The 19,740-nt window shown below is 43.7% G+C and overlaps 1 protein-coding gene across 11 annotated transcripts in view; it reads left to right on the top strand.

The window, feature by feature from the left end:
- Window positions 1-773: 773 nt before the first annotated feature.
- The window catches only part of UNC5D (unc-5 netrin receptor D), a 574,975-nt gene continuing 556,008 nt past the window's right edge, over window positions 774-19,740 (top strand). For all 11 annotated transcript variants that reach the window (XM_019440815.2, XM_019440818.2, XM_019440819.2 and 8 more), the window contains exon 1: window positions 774-1,151. In XM_019440815.2, the coding sequence (XP_019296360.1) occupies window positions 1,049-1,151 (103 nt within the window). In that variant the 5' untranslated portion in view covers window positions 774-1,048. The remainder of the gene's footprint in view (window positions 1,152-19,740) is intronic.

Raw genomic sequence — 19,740 nt, 5'->3', positions numbered from 1 at the left:
TTCTTGTTACAAAGGCCAGCACGACTCTCCTTTCCCTGATACTTAGAAGAAAGGCGATTCCCAGGTCCCAGATGAAAACAAACAAAACCAGGAGGCATCAGAAATACGGACGCTTTCAGAAAAGTTAAAAAAAAAAAAAAAGTAGAAAAAAAATCTGTCACATACCCCTCAACGCACCCCTGACTGTAATTTCCTCCACCTCTTTATTTATATGCATACATATTTCGCCTAGTTACAGTAATGGGTTTATTCTACTGTTATTTCCCCCACTTGGCGTCTAAGTATTTTTCCTTTTGCTTTGACTATTTTAGGCGTGCTGTCTGATCGGATGTTAAAAAATGGAAGAAGGAGGGGCAGGACTGAGAAAGGGCTCGAAGTTGAACGAAACAGAGGTTTCCGGGAAGCAGCCGACCCCGAGTCGCCCGCATCTTTCTGCGCCGGGTTCGCCTCGGAGAGGCCCGCAGGCGCTGCTCGCTCGCGCCCATATGCGTGCGCTCGCGTCCCCGAACGGGCCCCGGGCCCCGCCGCCCCGATCCGCGAGCGGGGGCTATTTGCCGAGAGCAGAGATACCCGGGAGCGCGTGCGGCGGCAGCGGCGGGGCTCACCTGCGCCCCCCGGCCTCCCGCCCCGCGCGGCCCGCCGCCGCCCCGCCCCGGCCCGGCTCATTGGCTGCAGCTCGGAGGGGAGGAGAAGGGGCGGCCGCGGGCATCTCATTAGCGATGCGGACTCGCTCCTCCGCCCCGTAGTCCCGAACCCGGCAGCGGCGGGAGCGCGGCGAGCGGTGCTGCGGGAACGACGCGCGACTCCGGTGGCGGCCGCGGCGGCAGCGGTCGCCCCGCCGCGGGAAGCTATGGGGGCGCGTGCAGGCTCCCGGTGCCCGGCCAGCGGCGGCTCGGAGCGTGCTGCCCCGAGGCTGTAGGGAGCCGCCGTGGATCAGTCACTCGCTGAAGACCTCCGGGACCCGCTCGTCTCGGCCCCCGGCTCGCCGTGCCTCTCCCGGGCGCCCGGGGCGTGGAAGAGGAGCCGGACTCCGAGCGGGGCGAGGAGCATGGGGAAAGCGGCAGCCGCAGGAGGAGGCGCTGGAGGGGCGCGCCGGTGGCTCCCGTGGCTGGGGCTCTGCTTCTGGGCGGCGGGGGCTGCGGCTGCCCGAGGTAAGCGCGGGGCAGAGCGGGCGGCGGGGCCGGGAGCGAGGCGAGGGGGCGCCGGCGAGACTGAGCGGGACCCGCGCCCGCGGCGTTGTCTTCGCAAGTTGCGCCCCGCGCCTTTCCGCGCGCGGACCCGACAGGGTGGGAATCGGGCGGAGGACCTCCGAGGGGACCCCTGCCTCCCACCCCAAGTTTGCGATCAGCCGCAATCCTACAGGTTGCTGTGACCAGGGCCCCTACCCTTGACGCGCATCGCCTGCTCCATTTTTCCGATCCCTCCGCAATTGCTGCAGACCCGAGTACCCACCTCTTCGCTCCAATCTCTCTCCCCTGCCCTCTCCACTTGTCTCCAAGGCGAGAGAGATCACGGGTGGGCGCGCAGAGCGGTGTCCGAGAGTTCCTGCGAGAGGGGCGGGGTGATAGAGGTCTCCCTCTGTAGGGTGGGCTTGAATGGAGAGGGCGCCTTTTCCTTTTGGGGAGCAACATCCAAGCTAAAGTCCGCTGAGCGTGACACTCCTAGGGCGACACTCGCTAGAGGACCTAGACAGCACTGGGTTTTCTTTCCAGGAGGCCGCGTGCGTGCGGGAGCCCCGGAGAGCCTTGTGCACCACTCGCGTTAGCTGCGCCTACGGTGCGGAGCCGGGATAAGCATTTGGCCCGAGGCCGGCTCACCCGGCGCCTCCTCTTGCTACCAGGTGCCCACTCCAGCTAGGGAGCTAGCGAGCGCGGGGCTCCACCGAGCCGCGGGGAAACGCCGCTCCTTGCTGACTTTGAAACGTAAACCCCATTTTCCTGGATCCTCCGGACTCCAGTAGAGTGAAATTTTGCAACTGATTTCACCTGCACCGTGAGCGAGAACCGGGAGCATCAAGTTAAAGATAAATCCCGCCGACTTGTTTTGAAGATGATCAGAGACAGTTTCAGACGTAGCTTGAGTATTGTGGCTTTACCTTGGAAATAATCCCGAAGCTTCTCCTTCCCGCCCATCTTTAGCTTTCTCCTTCCCCGTGTGCCATCCATTAGGTTTAGAATATGTAATTGCGTTGAATGATTTACTTAACGCTCCTCCAGCTGGAAGCGGGGACTGAACTGACCACCTCACGTTCTGCTCTCTGGCTATCCTGAACATAATGCGTTAGCCGGGAGTGTGGAAGGGGTTCAGGATGATCACACAAGAACCTCTGTAATCTAATTTTTATGAAAGCTAACGGTGTGTTAAAAACAGTCTGGGTGCCTAGAATGAAGAATTAGAAAAAGGAAAAGAGGTGGATAGAGGCTTTCTGCTTTATGATCCTGTTCAGTGACTATTTGCTTTTCATTTCCTGAAAACTTTTTTTTTTTTTTTGCTTTTTTTTTTTCTTCCTTTGGTGAAGCAGGCTCTTTAAAAAGCAGCAAAGGTTTAAAAATGAGCCTCGGTGATTGCACACACCGGGTTATGGTGAAGTATAGTTCTTTCCCTTGCTGGAAGAAGCACAGGCTTCAGCCATCTAATTTACTATGGAGAATGCCTCCTTGCAAAGTCAGCTCAGTTGTTTTAAATATACTGTTATGGAGAAAAGCCGGCTTGTTCTCAGTTATCTAAATGTCTGAATTCCCACCTGCTATTTGGTGTGGAATACCCAAGAGTGACTGGCTCCCTGTCCTGACCCCTTGGAATTTGGTTGGTGGAGCTGTCTTGAAGCCAGCTCCAAACAAGAGGTGGGGATCTGCCAGAAGCCTCTTGGATGGAGTTTTGCTGGCTGTAAAACTAAGGCTAGCACCTCTTGTCTGCAAGCTGTTCCTTAAAGGTCTCCTAGAAAACATACTGTACACTCTGCAGGCTTATTTACAACAAAATGTCTTGCACGGATCATAGTAATGTTCAAGACACATGGTGCGGAGCAGTAAATCTGACTAATATTTCCCTTGTAGTATGTTACGTTTTGGGGAGTGAAGCCCATTACCCTTAGCATCTGTCAGAGATTCTGTAAGAAATGAGTAGTAAGCCAGGCTCTGGAATCTGTAAAGCTACATGCACCTGGCTTTGGACAGGTGGGCTCAATTGTAGTTTTCAGAACAAAGGGTGGGTTTCAATGTTACCTAAGTTCTGCCTGCTTGGGCAGGTGCCCCTTCATTAAAAGCAAGAAGAGGTGCGCTCTCGTGGCATGTTTGCTGAGAAGTCTGATCAGTCTCCATACGGTTGGCCCTAGGTGGTGGTTCTTTATCCAAAGAAATAGTTTTGTTTTGTTTTTTTTCCCTGCAAGCCTTTCCATGTTGATTTGAACCAAGGTGTTCTCCCTTCCCTAAACAACAGGCTATATAGAATTATGCTTTTGCTTTGATGATTTAGGAATATTTAACAATTCAGTAGCATTTTCTTTACAGTTATTTATCCTTTGTTTCTAAGATGATTGCACCAACTTTTTTTTTTCCCATGTAAAACCCACTAAAAATCAGAGGGGGGGGGGTGGTTTCAGGTGATTGGCTTTAAGTGAATGTACTCAAAGAGGAAGATACTTGGGGCAGGACACTGCCTGTAGAAACTAGTAGTGAATGGCCCAAGGAGCAGTGTTCTGGTTCCTTCCTTTGCAAACAGGACTGACTTCTTCAGATTTATGTTCCTGACTTCTGGCATACTGTGAGGAAGGCACTTTGGTGCCATGATTACTGTATATTTTAACACTTTCCAACTTAAAAGAAGGTTGTTTAAAAGTTATTCATGACCTGCCAAGTGCAAATTGAATCCACATCATGTTGTCATGTTGATTTGTTTTGTTCTTTGAAAAACTGGAGTGGCGCTCCAGATCTGATTGCGATTCCTGTATTAGATACTGTACCTAAGATACCCTCATCTAAAAGCAGGGAGGAGATGATCTTAGATAGGCTAAACTTACAGTTCCTTGCTTTAAAAAATTTCCTGGACAATGAAATCTTCCTAATAATAGCTATAGAAATGCATTAAGGGCATGAGTGGTACATGTTCATTATCTAGGCATAATAGGGTCAGATGGTTTACACATACTTAAAATCCATTTGTCTATCTGGTTCATACATCTTAAAATCTATCTTAATTTCCTCCCTAGTGACCATTATATGCACCTCCCCCCCACCTTTTTCATTCTGTTCCTTTTCCTCAAAAAATTGTCCCTCCATAGTGCTATCAGGAAAGAGTGTTTTCTCCCAATTTTCTGCCAGGTTTGTCTTATTCTAACTCTTGGGTTGTGCTCGCAGCTTGAGCAGTCCAATGGCACCTTCTTTTCCTACCTAACAAAGTGTGTTCAAGGAGTGTCTTAAGTATCTCAGCCCTTAACAAGAGGTTAGTTGTTCTGATCTGGCCCTTAAGAAAAGCGCTTGTTGTCCTTTTTCATTGTCTTACTATGAAAAATAAATGTCCTTCCTCACTCTTTGACCTGTGTGTGCTTTTGTAAGCGGTGCCCCTTAGGGTGGGAGAAGTTAGGGGGCCAGGAATCCTCCGGGAGGTCTCTGAACTGTAGCGGGAAGATTCCAGACCTTGCTGTCTTACTAGATAGGGAAGCCCTTTTTCTGTCTGTATCACCTCAATGACTTTATTGTCTTCCTTCTACCATATATAGAACCTGATTTAAAATACCGCCAACTCTAAAGATTTCTCAAGGAATTTGTTGTAGAGGAGATAGTATTTGATACCACTCCCTTGTGCCTTTTGTTCTTTTTTTTTAATATGAAGGCTAGAGACTCAGACCATATGCATTAAAATCGAATCCCAAAGACAGGTGTCCATCCAAAGAAAGATTTGTGCTGTAACATCCCCTTAAGGAAGGTCATAGTGGGAGTAGAGGCATCCTCTTAATGGACAGGCACACACGTTTGCAGAAAGCCCTGATGGGGATGCTTCTTGATTGCACTTTGGCCCTGAATCTTGATTGTCTCATCCTCAGGGAAGTGCCACTTGACCAGCCATGGCATTGTCTTCTCATTCTGATGCCTTCGTGAACTACTGACTTGCCTGAATACCTAGCGGGAACTTTCCTGTAGTGACAGCCGCAAATTCTAGGTGAAGACACTGACCAGCTCACCCCCTCATTTGTTAAGTGGCCGCTGTTGGCATGAAAACTACCGTTGTGTTGCTACCGCTCCTTATATCATACCTGTTCCTTAAGAGAAGGCATTTTTGTAGCCTTGAGCGAGAAATAATAATAGCGATTATTGTATTTAGCGTGTGCCATTGATTATTCCAAATGCTTCACGTATGTTAACTCATTTAGTCCTTAAAATAACACTGTGAGGTAAGTAATATTCTCATTTTTAACATAGGGAAACAAGGTCAAACAAGGGTTAAATAACTTGTTCAAGGCCATAGAGGTAGTATATGGAGGGGCCTGGATTCAAACCTGCCCTGTCCTCCTCCAGAGCCTTAAACAAGGACTGTTTTCTAAACTATGCCAAAAATAACGTGACCCTTACATTTTGGTGACAAAAGCGCTAAAATGATTTCTCTGTAACTGTGAGAGTTGTAGAGGCATTTAGAGTAGCTTCAATAAATCTATAAATATATTCAGATAAATCTCAGAGATTTATGTTGTATGAAAACAACCACCCTCTCACCATTCAGCTTAATATACTTTGGGATTGGATTCACACTTAAAATTCTGAACGCCCGTTTTTAATATGATAGCTTGCTTTTTTTTTTTTTCAATTTTGAATTTCAACAGAAAATATTACTCTGATTGAATACGCCATCCATGGAATGGCAGATCCCAAGAGACTATTTGTTGCATGTCTTGTATTTTTAGCCTTGTTTGCCGGGGAAATGTGGAGCATGAGATTGGAGAGTAGATTGTTAACACCAGAGGCTGCTGTTTCTGCTGTTTTGGGTACTCCTGCTGCTGCTCTTTCAAGGCAGATGGCTAGATTCATTTATAGAAAATAGATATTCGTTCTATTTTGCATTTCCACTTTGAAAAGAACTTCTAATTGTTTGGGCCACATTGCCTCGTATGGTCTCATTGTGCGCATACACATGCTGTGCGTAGATAATTTTCAGAATTAGGTGGATGTTAATGGATCCACTTTGGACTGTATTAGAAATCCACTGTGAACTCTGTTGTGCTTCTGGAGTATTTCTCCCGAAAGTGGGTGTGTGTGCAGTACAGGGTGTATCACGGATTTTGTGCTCAGCACCTACCCCTCCCCACTGACTTCGCTGACCCAGAAATTAGGGGCAGAAGTACTGGGTTGTGTTTCTGGGGCTAGAGGAGAAACAACACTCCCATATTATGCTTCTCAGCTACATCAGACTACTGCGGGACTGAAAAACACTTCCTGATACTGTTTCTGAAAGACCAGAGTAAGGTGAGGCCTGAATTCTTCCCCTGTGAGCAGTTCCTTCCTTCATAAATAAGGAACTCGGAAAGCCAAAAGCTGCCTTTCGAGTGAGGTCAATGACAGCTTCACTTAATGCAGATGTTGACTGTCTGTCCCCAAATTTCTAGTTCGTAAAGTGCAAAAGAGCCTTCCTTTCCAGAAAGAGAGACCTCGGCAGGTGTATTCCACCGACCCAACTTGGTCTTGTAAGGTTAAGAGGAATCATGGGGGAAAACGTCACTGCAGCCATGTGGAGAATGAATTTGGCAGTTGTTTTGTTGTCATCTAAAATCAAATGTTTGTAATTTCTCCATCAGGTAAGTCCAGGGGAAAACGATGTTGCAGAAATTCCAGAAGGTAGGTGATTGGTGGGCAGGCATAGGAAGAAATCATCCCGAATTCTTCAGAGGCTCAACTAACACTGGCACAGCTATGTTTTGTGTAATATCATTCACAGATTTTGATAACTTACTATAAAAGCAAATTTATTTTCTAAATATTGGATGAGAGATCTGCCTGTGAATATATTTGTGCGCGTGTTGCTGGGAGTGGTGTGAAAGTGATTGGTGGCTTCTGCTAGCAACAGCACTTATTCAGGAGTTACCATCTTCATTTGAATTTAATTTAATAAAATCCAGGAGAGGAGGGGAAACTGAAACGCTCATAGGTTATGGGAGCTATGCTGGTAATGTCTTTGAAACTCACAAGTCAGTGCTCTTCAGATGTTAGTGCACATTTCAGTCACTGCAGATCTTGTTAAACTGCACCTTCTGATCTAGTAAACCTGGGGAGGGGCCTGGGATTCTGCATTTCTGATGGGCTCCTGGATGACCCTATCCATGGACCACACTTTGAGTAGCAGGGCCATAGATGAGTGTAATTCGGGGTTTTTTATTTGCAGTATTGTTTTTCACTTGCAAGTCTGTATGAAGTGGAATTCAGTGCGAGGCTGTTTTTAAAATGCCAATAGAAGAATAGGTAAACACAAATGTCAGTTTAAACTCAGGCAAACATACAGCCAGTCGTAAAACTAACACATTCAGGAGCACTGCTCTGAGATGAGATAATGTCTTGTTTCTAGCATCTGTAAACAGTATTTGAAAAGTCTTTCTATTGTGAAGTGATTGAGGACTTATGTTTGCATCTAATTAATTGCAGGTAATAAAGACGAAACTGAGTCCCTAGGAAGTTGAACAGTTTGCCCAAAGTCAGATTTTTAACTAGGAAGCTTTTCTACTCATCTTGATCACTTCTTCCTTTTATTGTATGTGTCGACTGCACCTGCACTTCAAATGATGCGGAGTTCAGGATAATGAGAGGACGGGGCTATCGTTAAGTAAGAGGTAGAGAAAATCAGTTGGTTCAGAAAATCAGTGCTGTCCATACAGGGTACTGAGGTTCCCCAACCTGATGGATTGTGGTTGTCACAACATGGTATATGAGCTGGTGCTGGGGTCTGTTGTATCTGCTGCAAGATAGTTCTCTGCACCTGACAGGATCCATTGTGCTTACTATTAACTCTTACCCAGCACCTGATAGTTCTTGTCCAATAGCATATGCCAACTAGTATTTTTTTTTTTTTTTTAGTTTATTTTGAGAGAGCGCACAAACACAAGTGGGGAAGGGTCAGAGAGAAGGAGGGAGGGAGAGAGAATCTCAAGCAGTCTCCATGCTATCAGCACAGAGGCTGATGAGGGGCTCGAACTCATGAACTGTGAGATCATGACCTGAGCCAAAACCAAGAGTTGGATGCTTAACTGACTGAGACACCCAGGCTCCCACCAACTAGTATTTTTTACTCCAGCTTTATTATGTAAGGTATAAATACTACTGAGACTAAACTTTCTGAAACTTATTTGATCCTGTGATAAAATACTCAGGGAAATTTAATTGCTAGAGGAAGAATTAAATAATTATAAGATAGTTATGTATTTTTTTAAGTTTATTTATTTTTTTTATTTTGAGAGCGTGAGCAAGCAGGGGAGGGGCAGAGAGAAGGGGAGAGAGAATCCTAAGCAGGCTCTGTGCTCTCAGCTTGCAGCCCAGTGTGGGGCTCGAATCTACCAGCCCTGAGATCATGACTTGAGCTGAAATCAAGAGTCAGACGTTTAACCAGCTGAGCCATCCAGGCACCCCTATATTTTTTTCCTTAATAGATTGTAAAGCCTACATTCCTTTTTTTTTTTTTAATGTTTTAATGTTTTATTTATTTTTGAGAGTGAGGGAGAGAATGTCCTAGGGGAGGGACAGAGAGGGAGACACAGAGTCCGAAGCAGGCCCCAGTCTCTGAGCTGTCAGCACAGAGCCTGATGCAGGGCTCAAACTCACACAGTGTGAGGTCATGACTTGAGCCAAAGTTGGACACTTAACCGATGGACCCACCCAGGCACCCCAAAGCCTACATTACTAGATAGCCTATTCTAGAAAGATGGTTAAGTAGAAGAAGGACACTATCATGGATGGCTGTTATGAGTAATAATTCATTTGCATGGAACTTGATACTTTTAAGGTATGTTCACAAGTATGATTGCTTTGTATTTTCACCTCCACCCTGATATCGAACAGATGATAAAATTAGATGTAGAGATTTTTCAACCAAGGCGACACAGGCAGCAATAAGTAGTACCAGGACTCAAAGCTGAGTCTCCAAATGGCTTCTGGGTTTTGGACTTACTTACCATGTACTTCTGTTTTCTGGCCCGATAGAGTCATTAGACCTGAGCTGAATGATAAAGCATTTTGCTCACATTATATTTGAGACCAGGCTCTGGATGCGTGAGCATGTGTGATGGAGGAGAGTAACTGAATAAAAATTTTGAGTGATACCTGTGTTGCCTTCTTGGTCTGTTGGTATTATGTTCTCATGGTTATAAGCAGAGATGCCCCTGCGCGGGAAATGTGTCAGAGTGATTGGAGGGAACTAAAACTTGACTAGATCTCTCATGGCAGACTGCGGTATGGAATAAGCTGTATGTCAAACATTCGGAGGAACTTGCTAAGCAATAATATTTTCTTAATCAAAGGAATTAAAGTGTTCATTAAAGTAAAATCACAAATTAGTTCTCCGGCTTTATTTTTAAAGATGCCATTACAAACCAGACAGTTTTTAGAAATAGAATACTAGCTCCTCAGTCTGCATGGCTTTCTAAATACCTTGTCTTTATTATTTTTTTTTTTTTAAGTTTATTTTTTATTTTGAGAGAGAGAGGGAGAGAATCAGAAGCGGGCTCCGTGCTGTCAGTGCACAGCCCAGCATGGGGCTCAATTTCACCAACTGCGAGATCAAGAGTCAGTCGCTTAACTGACTGAGCCACCCAGGCATCCCTCTGCCTTGTCTTCATTATTAGTTTTGAGTGCCTGTGCTTTATTTTTTCTTTATGTGTACACTTGTAAAACAAGATTAAAGTCTTTAAATTTGTGTTTGGAAGTATTGCCATGGCTCAGTACAAACGGACTTCCAATAACAGTTTTCATTATGTCTTTGAGAATTATCCAACCTATTTGGGGTGCCTGGGTGGCTGAGTCAGAGTCTGACTTCAGCTCAGGTCATGATCTCGGGGTTCGTGAGATCGAGCCCTGCGTTGGGCTTTGTGTTGATGGCATAGAGCCTGCTTCAGGTTCTGTGTCTCCCTGCCCCTGCCCCACTTGCACTCACCCTCGCTCTCTCTTTCTAAAATAAACATTAAAACAAAATTATCCAACCTATCTTAGAAAGAGATTGGGAAAAAATACAGACCATCAAATAAGATTCTTTGCCAGGCAAATTGTAAGTGTGTGATAAGCCCTTTGAAAGGGGCTGGGAGGAGTTGACTGCATCTAAATCGACAGCCCTTGTATCTCCTTCAGTCTTGGGGCCAGAAGCTACACTGATTGCCAGTAGCCTGCATCAGATTTCCAAAGTTGTTTTCCTTAAGACAAAACCAAAAACAATCAGGAGATTCACAGGTTTTGTCCAGGTGAGGTATGTGGGTGGGATGTAAGTGTTTCTGGGGTTTCCTTTAAGGATGTAAAGCTGAAAAAACTGTGTCAATTTTTTTTTTTTTTTTTTACATTGGGGCAAAAAGAAAGCAAGAAAACTCACACAGCCCATTTGATATTTTCTCAAATTTAGCAGACAGCTTGAGATGGATTTCAGACTCTGCAATGGCAGTGTGAAAAGACAGCTGTATCGTATCACATCCTGCAGCAGAAAAGACCATCACCTGTAGAGCCCATTATTAACAGTTGTCAAGGTGATAAGTGCTTTAATGCATGGGTATCTGTTATGTATTATATATTAGTAGAATGTCATATATCATCATTATAGCAAACTTAGATCATTAAAGTTCTACACTATTAATTTAAAAGGCATTAATAACACACTTGAGATGTGGATACCATTTTGACTTGAAAGTCAGCTTCTTAATTCACATATTCCCATTTCTCTCTTTCTCCATGGTATCTTTCATTTAACCCCCAAATCTTTGTTTCTTCCTCAAAGTCACTCCCTTCTCAGAAATTCCCTTCTCATTTAAGCAGTGTGGTGAGCCTGGGGAGTTCGAGACCACGTGTCCTTCAACCTATTACTTTGTTCTGTGATACTTTTTATCTATCTGTCTTATCTATTATTTTGTCTTTTTTTTTTTTTTTTGAGAAAGAGAAGATATGAGGGGAGGGAGGGGGAGAGAGAGAGAGAGAGGGAGGGAGGGAGGGAGAGAGGGGGAGAATGAATATCTACGCCTATAATGTGGAGCCTGACTCGGGGTTGGGGGCTACATCTCACCAACAGATCATAACCTGAGCCTTTTCAAGAGTCTCATGCTTAACCGACTGAGCCATCCAGGTGCTCCTGGCTCTTTTTATTCATAAAGTGAGAAGAAAGGACTAAATTCTTTTTTTCTTTTCTTTTTTGAGAGAGAAAGAGCGCGCAAGTCAGAGAGGGAGAGAGAAATCCCAAGCAGCTCTGTGCTTTCAGTGCAGAGCCCTGTGGGGGACTCGAACTCAAACCATGAGATCATGACCTGAGCCAAGATCAAGAGTAGGACAGACACTTAACTGAGCCACCCCGGTGCCCCTGGTTGTTTTTATTCCTAATGTGAGAAGAAATGCCTAAATTGTCTTTAAAGCTCCTGCATGCTCTCACATTCTGTGATGCTCTGCTTTGTTTTCAGTACCTTTCATCCTCAGTATGAATAGGACGCCCCTTCTCCGCCATAGCTCATGTTTGCTCACTTGGGTGTGGGGGCCCATGGATGCTTACTTTCCCTTTCTAATAGAAACCAGACTTATGAAATTTTCTGTCTCTATATTCAGAGTCTCCGAGCACTGTGTTAATAACACACTCGTGATAAAACTCACTGTGTGTTAGAACACTCTGCTTTCAAATTTGCCTCCGTGACTTTGGTGCATTTTGTAAAGAGATTTAACAGATCTGGGAGCTGGTCAATCCTCGTTTTCAATACTTGTCTTTGTGCTGTGGTTCTAAAGCTTCTAGCTTTGTGGAGGGGCATTGTCTAAAAGCAGAAGATAGCATCTATGTGGCCTTCCGTTTAACATTTGATGAACACTGATTTGATCACTGAGTTTCTATGTATTTGTTTCCCATTTGTAGAGGAAAATTGTACAATTATGTTGCTGAAGAGAATCCTAATATTTTTAGGGTAAGACCCACATCTTAACATGAACAACCAAAGTCTAGAGAAGCAACGTAGCTTTCTTGGCTTCTGTAGGTCATTTCTGTTGGTGCCTGCCCATGAATCCAGATCTTCTGTCTCTCAATGTCACTCTTCCCTCTTTTCCTTTCCAGGCTCTAATAACAAACGTAATCAATAGAGGCACAAAGGAATTCAAAAGAAATGATACCAGAAGACTAAAGACTATTGATCATTGTTTTTCTCTGTTAAAGGATGTTTTCGTTTTATTTAAAATGTTTACATTTTTCTAAATACCTTTGAAATAATAGAGATTTCTTGGCTCAGTTCTTAATCATTGAATGTTGGGGTTTTGATTTGAGGCACTCAAGCTAGTTCAGTGTAGCAGAGCTAATTAATTTTGTAAAAGGGGTCTACATTATAGATTTGTGTTGGGATGAAATCTGGAGTGTTTTTTTTTTAAATTTTTTTCTTTTAACATTTATTTATTTTTGAGAGAGAGCATGAGCAGGGGAGGGGCAGAGAGAGGAAACACAGAATCTGAAGCAGGCTTCAGGGTCCAAGCTGTCAGCACAGAGCCTGACGCGGAGCTAGAACTCACAAACCGCGAGATCATGACCTGAGCCGAAGTCGGACGCTCAACCGACTGGGCCACCCAGGCGCCCCTCTGGAGTGAGTCTTAAGCTTTTGTCCCAATTACTTCTGCATCCTTGTACTAAATGTGTGCAGTATGAACGAACACATACTGAACTAGCATTAAGACTCTACTACAAACACCAGTACATCCTAAATACTTGTTAAGTGTAATTATTTAAAAAACCTGTACATAGGAAAGAGTATATTAACTTTATTTCCACTAACACTATGTGATGTTAGTGCCGTGCATTATACTTTACCCAAAGGATACAGTTTTAGAATGGTATTTGCCACATACCTACTTACCTGGGCAAGTAAATTATTTCCAACTTGCATTTTTCCCTGTTTAAATCTGTGTATTCAGGTGTGGTGAGAAGGGAACCCTTTCCAATTTGAATGGTCAGCTGGGCCTGTTAGGTGGTGTTATTCAATTGCTCATGATGGTGGACACACTGAGGACACGAGCTGGAGCAGATTTCAAATGTGCATAAGCGTTTAACTCGTGCTGCTTCTTACAAGGCTTTCGATGCTGGCAACAGTATGCTGGTGATACCCTCAAAAGGCTATAAATCTACATTCAGAGGCAGTGACTGGATGTAATTTTAAAAGCTTCAGTTGCTTCTTCTCATGCAGCCCCTATTGTTCCTTATTTTAAAGTGAATTCTGCCCCTCTGAAGGCCACGAGAACTTGCAAAAAGCAAACCCTGTGGTTAAGTTGGAGCTTGGAAACTCCGGTGACTGGATCTTGATGATGATTCATGGCAAAGCCAGCTCGCTGGAAAAGTGTAAAACACGTAGGGTGTTGAAGACTTCTGATTCTTGGAGATTAGGTGTCAGAGCATTCGGGGTTTGATTATTTTTAGTAATAATCAGTGAAGGATCTTGCTCCTGGAAATGGTGGTCGGGTTTTGGATGTGCAAATGGCTGGTCATCACCTGGCGCCATTCCCACCCCCCTCCCCAAACTCGGCAGAAAGTCGGACATCTCTAGCATTGTCAGCCAGGATGGGGGAGACCATCATATGCAGGTACTTAGAATGTGTGTGGCCATTAACTTTTTTTTGAGCTGAAAAGTGATGTTTAACAGTTTAAAGTATGTTTAAGTGGTTTTATTGAAACACAATAGATCGAAAGATGAGCACCAAATGTGTAGCGTGACCTGGGTGTGTAGGAATCCACGTGTGTGATTTAAATGATGAGGATCAACAGTGTAATTCTGATGTCCTCCGCTGTTGGCAGGGCCTCTACTCGGACCAAGCACATCGGAATCCCCTGGGGGATGACCCACTGGTATTTAAGTTCCCCAGGAGATTCTCAGCTTGAGAACATAAGATTGAGAGCCGTTGATTTAATGGGTGCGCCGATTGTGTATAAATGTAGATTCTGATCGTGTTTTGAAATTTAGCGAGGTAATTTGAAAATCACTGTCCTCTCAAAAGTAAGGGATCGAAGGTGATTGATCCTAGTTTGCTTCCGCTTCCATGTTAGGCCTCCTCCTTCCACATGGTGTCCCAGGTGACTTGGATGAGTGAAATTGGATGATGGCACAAAACATTTCAGCCTTTGGGGGCTAGACGTCTCCTGCTTGGGAACAGCTGAGGTATTACTAAAAGGAATGAGAATCGTTGAGAGTGGTTATGTATAAGGGGAGGAGACTTCTAAGAACCCAGGTTTGGAGGTTGTACCATGTTTCCCTTCTGGACACAAGCCCAGGACCCACAGATGTAGATTCCTATCCTCTTAACACATGATCCAGCTTCTAGGCCCAGGATGTAAATGATAAGTATTCATCTTTCCGAGTGGATTAATGTCGTCATCCTGGTCTTCATGTCTGAAGGATAGAGGCAGTGTAGAGCCTCCTATAGTGTTGGGCAGGGTCCCGGGCACCAGCAGTGTTGCTGACCAAGAGGGGTAGGTGGGGACATCGTTGCTGCAGCCATGGCAAGAGTTTTTCTTTCTATCTTTCTCTCTCTCCTTTCTTCCTTCCTTATTTAATTTTCTTCAGTGTTCACCTATGTTTGAGGAAAGAGACTGTGTGAGCCGGGACGGGGCAGAGAGGGAGGGAGACATGGAATCCTAAGCAGGCTCCAGGCTCTGAGCTGTCAGCACAGAGGCCGACGCGGCACTCAAACCTGTGAACCTTGAGATCATGACCTGAGCTGAAGTCAGAGGCTTAACCTACTGAGCCACCCAGGCACCCCAGGAGTTTCTTTTTTTTAAATGTTTATTTTTGAGAGAGAGAGGGGGGGGGGGCAGAGAGAGGAGGGACAGATGATCCATCTGAAGTGGGCTCAGCGCTGACTGCAGCAAGACCTATGCAAGGCTCGAACTCAGGAACCCTGAGATCATGACCTGAGCCAAAGTCAGATACTTGACCCACTGAGCCACCCAGGTGCCCCACAAGGGTTTCTAACACTACTGCCCTGTTCACAACTGCCAGCGGTTTCTTATTTGTCTGTGAAATCAAATCCAAACTGTAAGACATTTTGTGATGGTATTGTTGCGGATGAATAAGTAGTTTTTTAAACATGAAACTAAAATGGGTATTTGTGTGCTTAACCACCGCACGTAAGAAGTGGAGCATTCTCAACACTTGACTCTGGTGCGTTTCTCCCGTAGTGCACCGCTGCGATTCTCCTTTAGAAGTAATCATGCTCACATTCTGCGCTCGTCATTTCCTTGTTTTTAACAAACCGTTTAAACAAATATGTATGTACTTCTACACAGTTTACTTTTACTTCCTTTGGAGATGTATTTAAATTAGAGTCTACGTATTTCTCAGCAGTTGTTGCTTGTCACGACCAAGATTGTGTTCTATCTCTGTTATTACATGTGCCGTTGTTGATTCACTTCCCTCAGATACAATATTCAGTGGTGTGACTCAACCATAATTACGTTGCTGTCGGTGAAATTTGGGTTCGTTCAGATTTTTTTCTGTTCCAAAAAGTGCTAACTAGGAGCGTTGTTATGAGTGTCTAATGGTACCCATTTTCAAGTGTTTCTTACATACCTAAGACAGTTCTGAGACCTCGAACACCAGCATGTTGAATATTCCAGATGGCGCCAAATCATTTTCAGCAATTTATAAGCTCTCATCATTTCACGTTGGCCGACATTTGGTGTTTCTGGCCTAGAGGTTTCTGCTGCTTTTTCGTGGTTTGAACGTGATGATCTCTGCATGGACTTAATTTCCATATTTCTGATTACTAATGAAGTTAAAACATTTTTTCATATACCTCGTTGCCAATTGTATTTCTTCTGTGAAACACTCAAGTATTTTGTTCATTTTTTATCTTATTGAATTATAGTAGCTTTAAGTATATATGTGTCAAAAATATTTTATAGAAGCCTTAATGTGTTAGGTGTGCTTGATATTTCTCCTAGTGTTTTATTTTTATTTATTGTTTTACTTTATGGTATTTCTTGATGACTTGGATATTTTACCTTATTTTCTCATGAATTTAAGTTTCAATTTTAGTGTTACCATTTTATGCTTAGCTCTTTGGTGTTGTGCTTAGGAAATCCTTCCTAAATGCAATTGAATACATTCTCCTATATTCTAAATTGTATAGTTTGATCTTTCCTATTTTGGCCTTTAATCCACCTAGAATACATTTCATATTTTTCTGCATAGAGTTTGAGTTAGAAGTTTCACTTCTTTCTTTCATGTGAATAACCAGTTGTCCCAGAACCATTTACTGAGAAGTCCCTCTTCTTTCTCTGATGATCTGTGATGTCACCTTTGTAAAGTATGAACATTTCCATTTTTTTTTAATGTCTATTTATTTTTGAAAGAGCGAGTGTGAGCAGAGGAGGGGCAGAGAGAGAGGGGGACAGAGGATGCAGAGTGGAATCAGGGCTTATAATGGTGAGCCCAATGTGGGGCTTGAACCCATGAACCTTGAGATCATGACCTGAGCTCAAGTCAGACAGTCAACTGACTCAGCCTCCCAGGTGCCCCGTATGAACATTTCATACCTACATGGACATTTTTTAGTGTGGCATAAAATGTTCTTCCGAACACTTCCAGCAAACCTTTGTAGGGTTTTTTGTTTGTTTGTTTTTAATTCCTACTGTTTCTTTGTGTACCTTCTACTTAAGTAGACTTTCTGTGCCTCAAAACTACCCCACAGCTTCCTTTGTCTTGTGCATTTTGTGCTTACACTTCTGCAATGTTGCCTTGAGTATTGTTTTAGGTATATTTATTTCTCTCTTGCTCCCTGTTATGTGGAAACTTCTGAAAACAGGCATGGTGTTTTAATCATCTTTCATACCTTTGGACGGAATATGTTCTTTTACTGAATAGATATTTGATAAACCATTGAATGAAACTGGGATTTGTAAATGAAGGGCTGTAGGATATTATCCAGTTAATCTCATTGTATTATCCTCCCCATGATGACTAAGATTTGTGGACCACACAAATCTTAGACGGTCAGGTGGTCCCTGACCCTATTTTTTTCTTGAGCTTATTCCAGAACACCTTTCATTATCCATTCCACAGGCAAAGAACTAACCTATTAGACATTGTCCAGAAGTATGAACTAATGTGAAGATACTGCGATCAAGGTAAAGAGATGTATGTGGCAGGTTCGAGATTCTTAGACTGGTTGAGTCCATTGCCAACAATGACATTCACTTCACATCCAGACACTGGGTATTTCCCTAGCATGCTGTGTGGACTCACATCTCTGTGCCATTGTTCCTGCCCCTTGTTGAACAAATCTGCCTTTACAGACCACTATCCTCGAATCTTCCCCCCTCCTAGAGGTTAAATTCTTCTTGTTGAATGCTGTATTTCCATACCTTGACATCACTTCTGGTGCTGCACCAATCATACCATGTTCTAGTTCTTTTTTTATAAGTGTTTCTCGCTCCTGATTTTTCCCACCCAAGGTCAGAGATAATTTTTTGTTTTAGTGTACTTTCTCAACACCTGGCACAGGGCCGTGTTTGGTATAAGTTGGGTTTTAAGGTGTTTTAACTGCAAAACCACTATTTAGGTGTGTAATGTGTTTTGGTGAAATCATTGTGCTACCCCATCTAATAAAATACAAAACCTATGGGAATGATAACACACTTCCACAATATTCGCTGTTATCTTGGTAGCCTAAATTAGCCAAAGAACTTGGAACAAGTGTTTAGTGGTCCCATGTTAGGGAAGTTTTGCTAGGTTAAAAGCATGCTGGTTTTCTGATTGAATGAGTCTGGATAGTTGGGAATTTGTTTTATCAGAAGAGAACTTAAGGATCCTGGGTATTTGAGTTGAGGGTTCAAAAATGGGAAATGATAGGAAAAAGACTGGAGATAAGAGGGTACCAGCTATACATAATAACCCTTTGGCCCAAGGCCCTGTGATGGTTACAGTTCTGGAGGAAGCATCCCGACTTGCTCTTTGATGCAAGTCATTGAGGTGAACTCTTAGTGCCCCCTTCACTCAACTGTTTACTGCTGGGAGCTTCCAGACGGGAGAACATCGGGAAGCCCAGTCAGTGAGCCAGCAGGCCTGGCAGTGGGAGTTTTAGGAGCTGGCATTCTTGTTTCCGTCCTGAAAGTCATGAATAGGCTAAATGGTTAAGTTCATGCGACTAAGCGCAGGGAAGTTTAATTGTATTTCCTCTAAGTAGTTCTTTTAGGTGAAAGTACTTTTTTTCCCTTCATTTGGAAAATACTATGTGTTTATTCTAAGAAATTTGAAAAGACAGGAAAGTATGGGAGAATAGAAAATAGAGAATATAAAACCCCAGGAGATACCCAACCACTCAGAGGAGTTCTCCAGGTAGAAGCCATATTCCTCACGGTGACTCTGTTAGCCTGTACATCCCCATTGGTTCCTCTTTGTCTCTACCATTTTGAGAGAGGAACAACAAATTATCTGGGTATGAACCAAAAACTTGAGTTCTTCTATTTTTTCAGAGTGTTACCTTCTTGGTAGCAGATTCTGAGTATATCCCCGTGACATCTCTTCAGTGCTTTGGACAAGTGTGAAAATAGCACATATTTGTTATTTTTCAACAACCGCACGGGGCTAGTGGTCGCACCCATTGTGGCTGTAGTGCCCCATGACTGCTGGCAGTAAGCTCTTCAGAGAACTTCTATAGTAGCTCTTTGAGTTCATTGAGCTGACTAAATAAAAGACACCCAGTCTTTTTTTTTTTTTTTTTTTTTTTTTTAATCAGTAGGAGGATGGTGTGTGATTTGGTTACCATTTTGAAATTCAGAATGCTAGTTTTGGTCCTTTTTTTTTCTTTTTGAATACTCCCAAGACAACTTTGAAGGAAGGCGCTTCTTTCTTTATTTTTATTTTTATTTTTGAGAGACAGAGTGAGTGGGAGTGAGTGGGAGAGGGGCAGAGAGAGGGGGAGACAGAGAATCCCAAGCAGGCTCTGCACTGCACTGTCAGTACAGAGCCCAACGCAGGGCTTGAACCCAGGAATGTGGCAAGATTATGACCTGAGCCGAAACCAAGAGTTGGACGCTTAACCGACTGAGCCACCCAGGCGCCCCTGAAGAGGGGTTTTTCTATACCTGGTATGTTACCATGTACGGATTTCATCTCAGCATCAGAATGAATCAGACCTTGGCTAGAATGAGCTATTCTAACTATTGTGGGCTTAGATAAGTAGGGATACACTTACTTAGAATATTTACTTTTCATATGTGGGTGCAGGCCGTCTCAGCTGTGGTGAAGTCGTCTCTAGTTAGCCAAGAGCAATCATCATTACATACACTCCTATTCTGTATTTTTTTTTTCTTGGAAGCAAACAATTACAGGGAATTTTCATAGGCAAAATTAATTAAGATTAGAGCAGTTAGTCTTTGCCAAGTCTCCTTCCCACCTTCTTCTTAAACTGATTTATTAATGAAATGCATCTGAAGTAATTAAGATGCAGAAAATAAAAATCTGAAGACCATATTTGTTGGCAATCTGTGTGACTTAACATGTTCTCAATTCATCTGTTCCTTCACCACCACCAGCACCTCTCTTAGCTAAAGTCCTCACCTCCA

This window comes from Panthera pardus, unplaced genomic scaffold (assembly GCF_024362965.1).
Source record: "Panthera pardus isolate Hobbes unplaced genomic scaffold, ASM2436296v1 HiC_scaffold_13, whole genome shotgun sequence".
Lineage (NCBI taxonomy): Eukaryota > Metazoa > Chordata > Mammalia > Carnivora > Felidae > Panthera > Panthera pardus.
The sequence above is the reverse complement of the archived record's forward strand: the minus strand, read 5'-3'. Positions and strand labels throughout refer to the sequence as shown.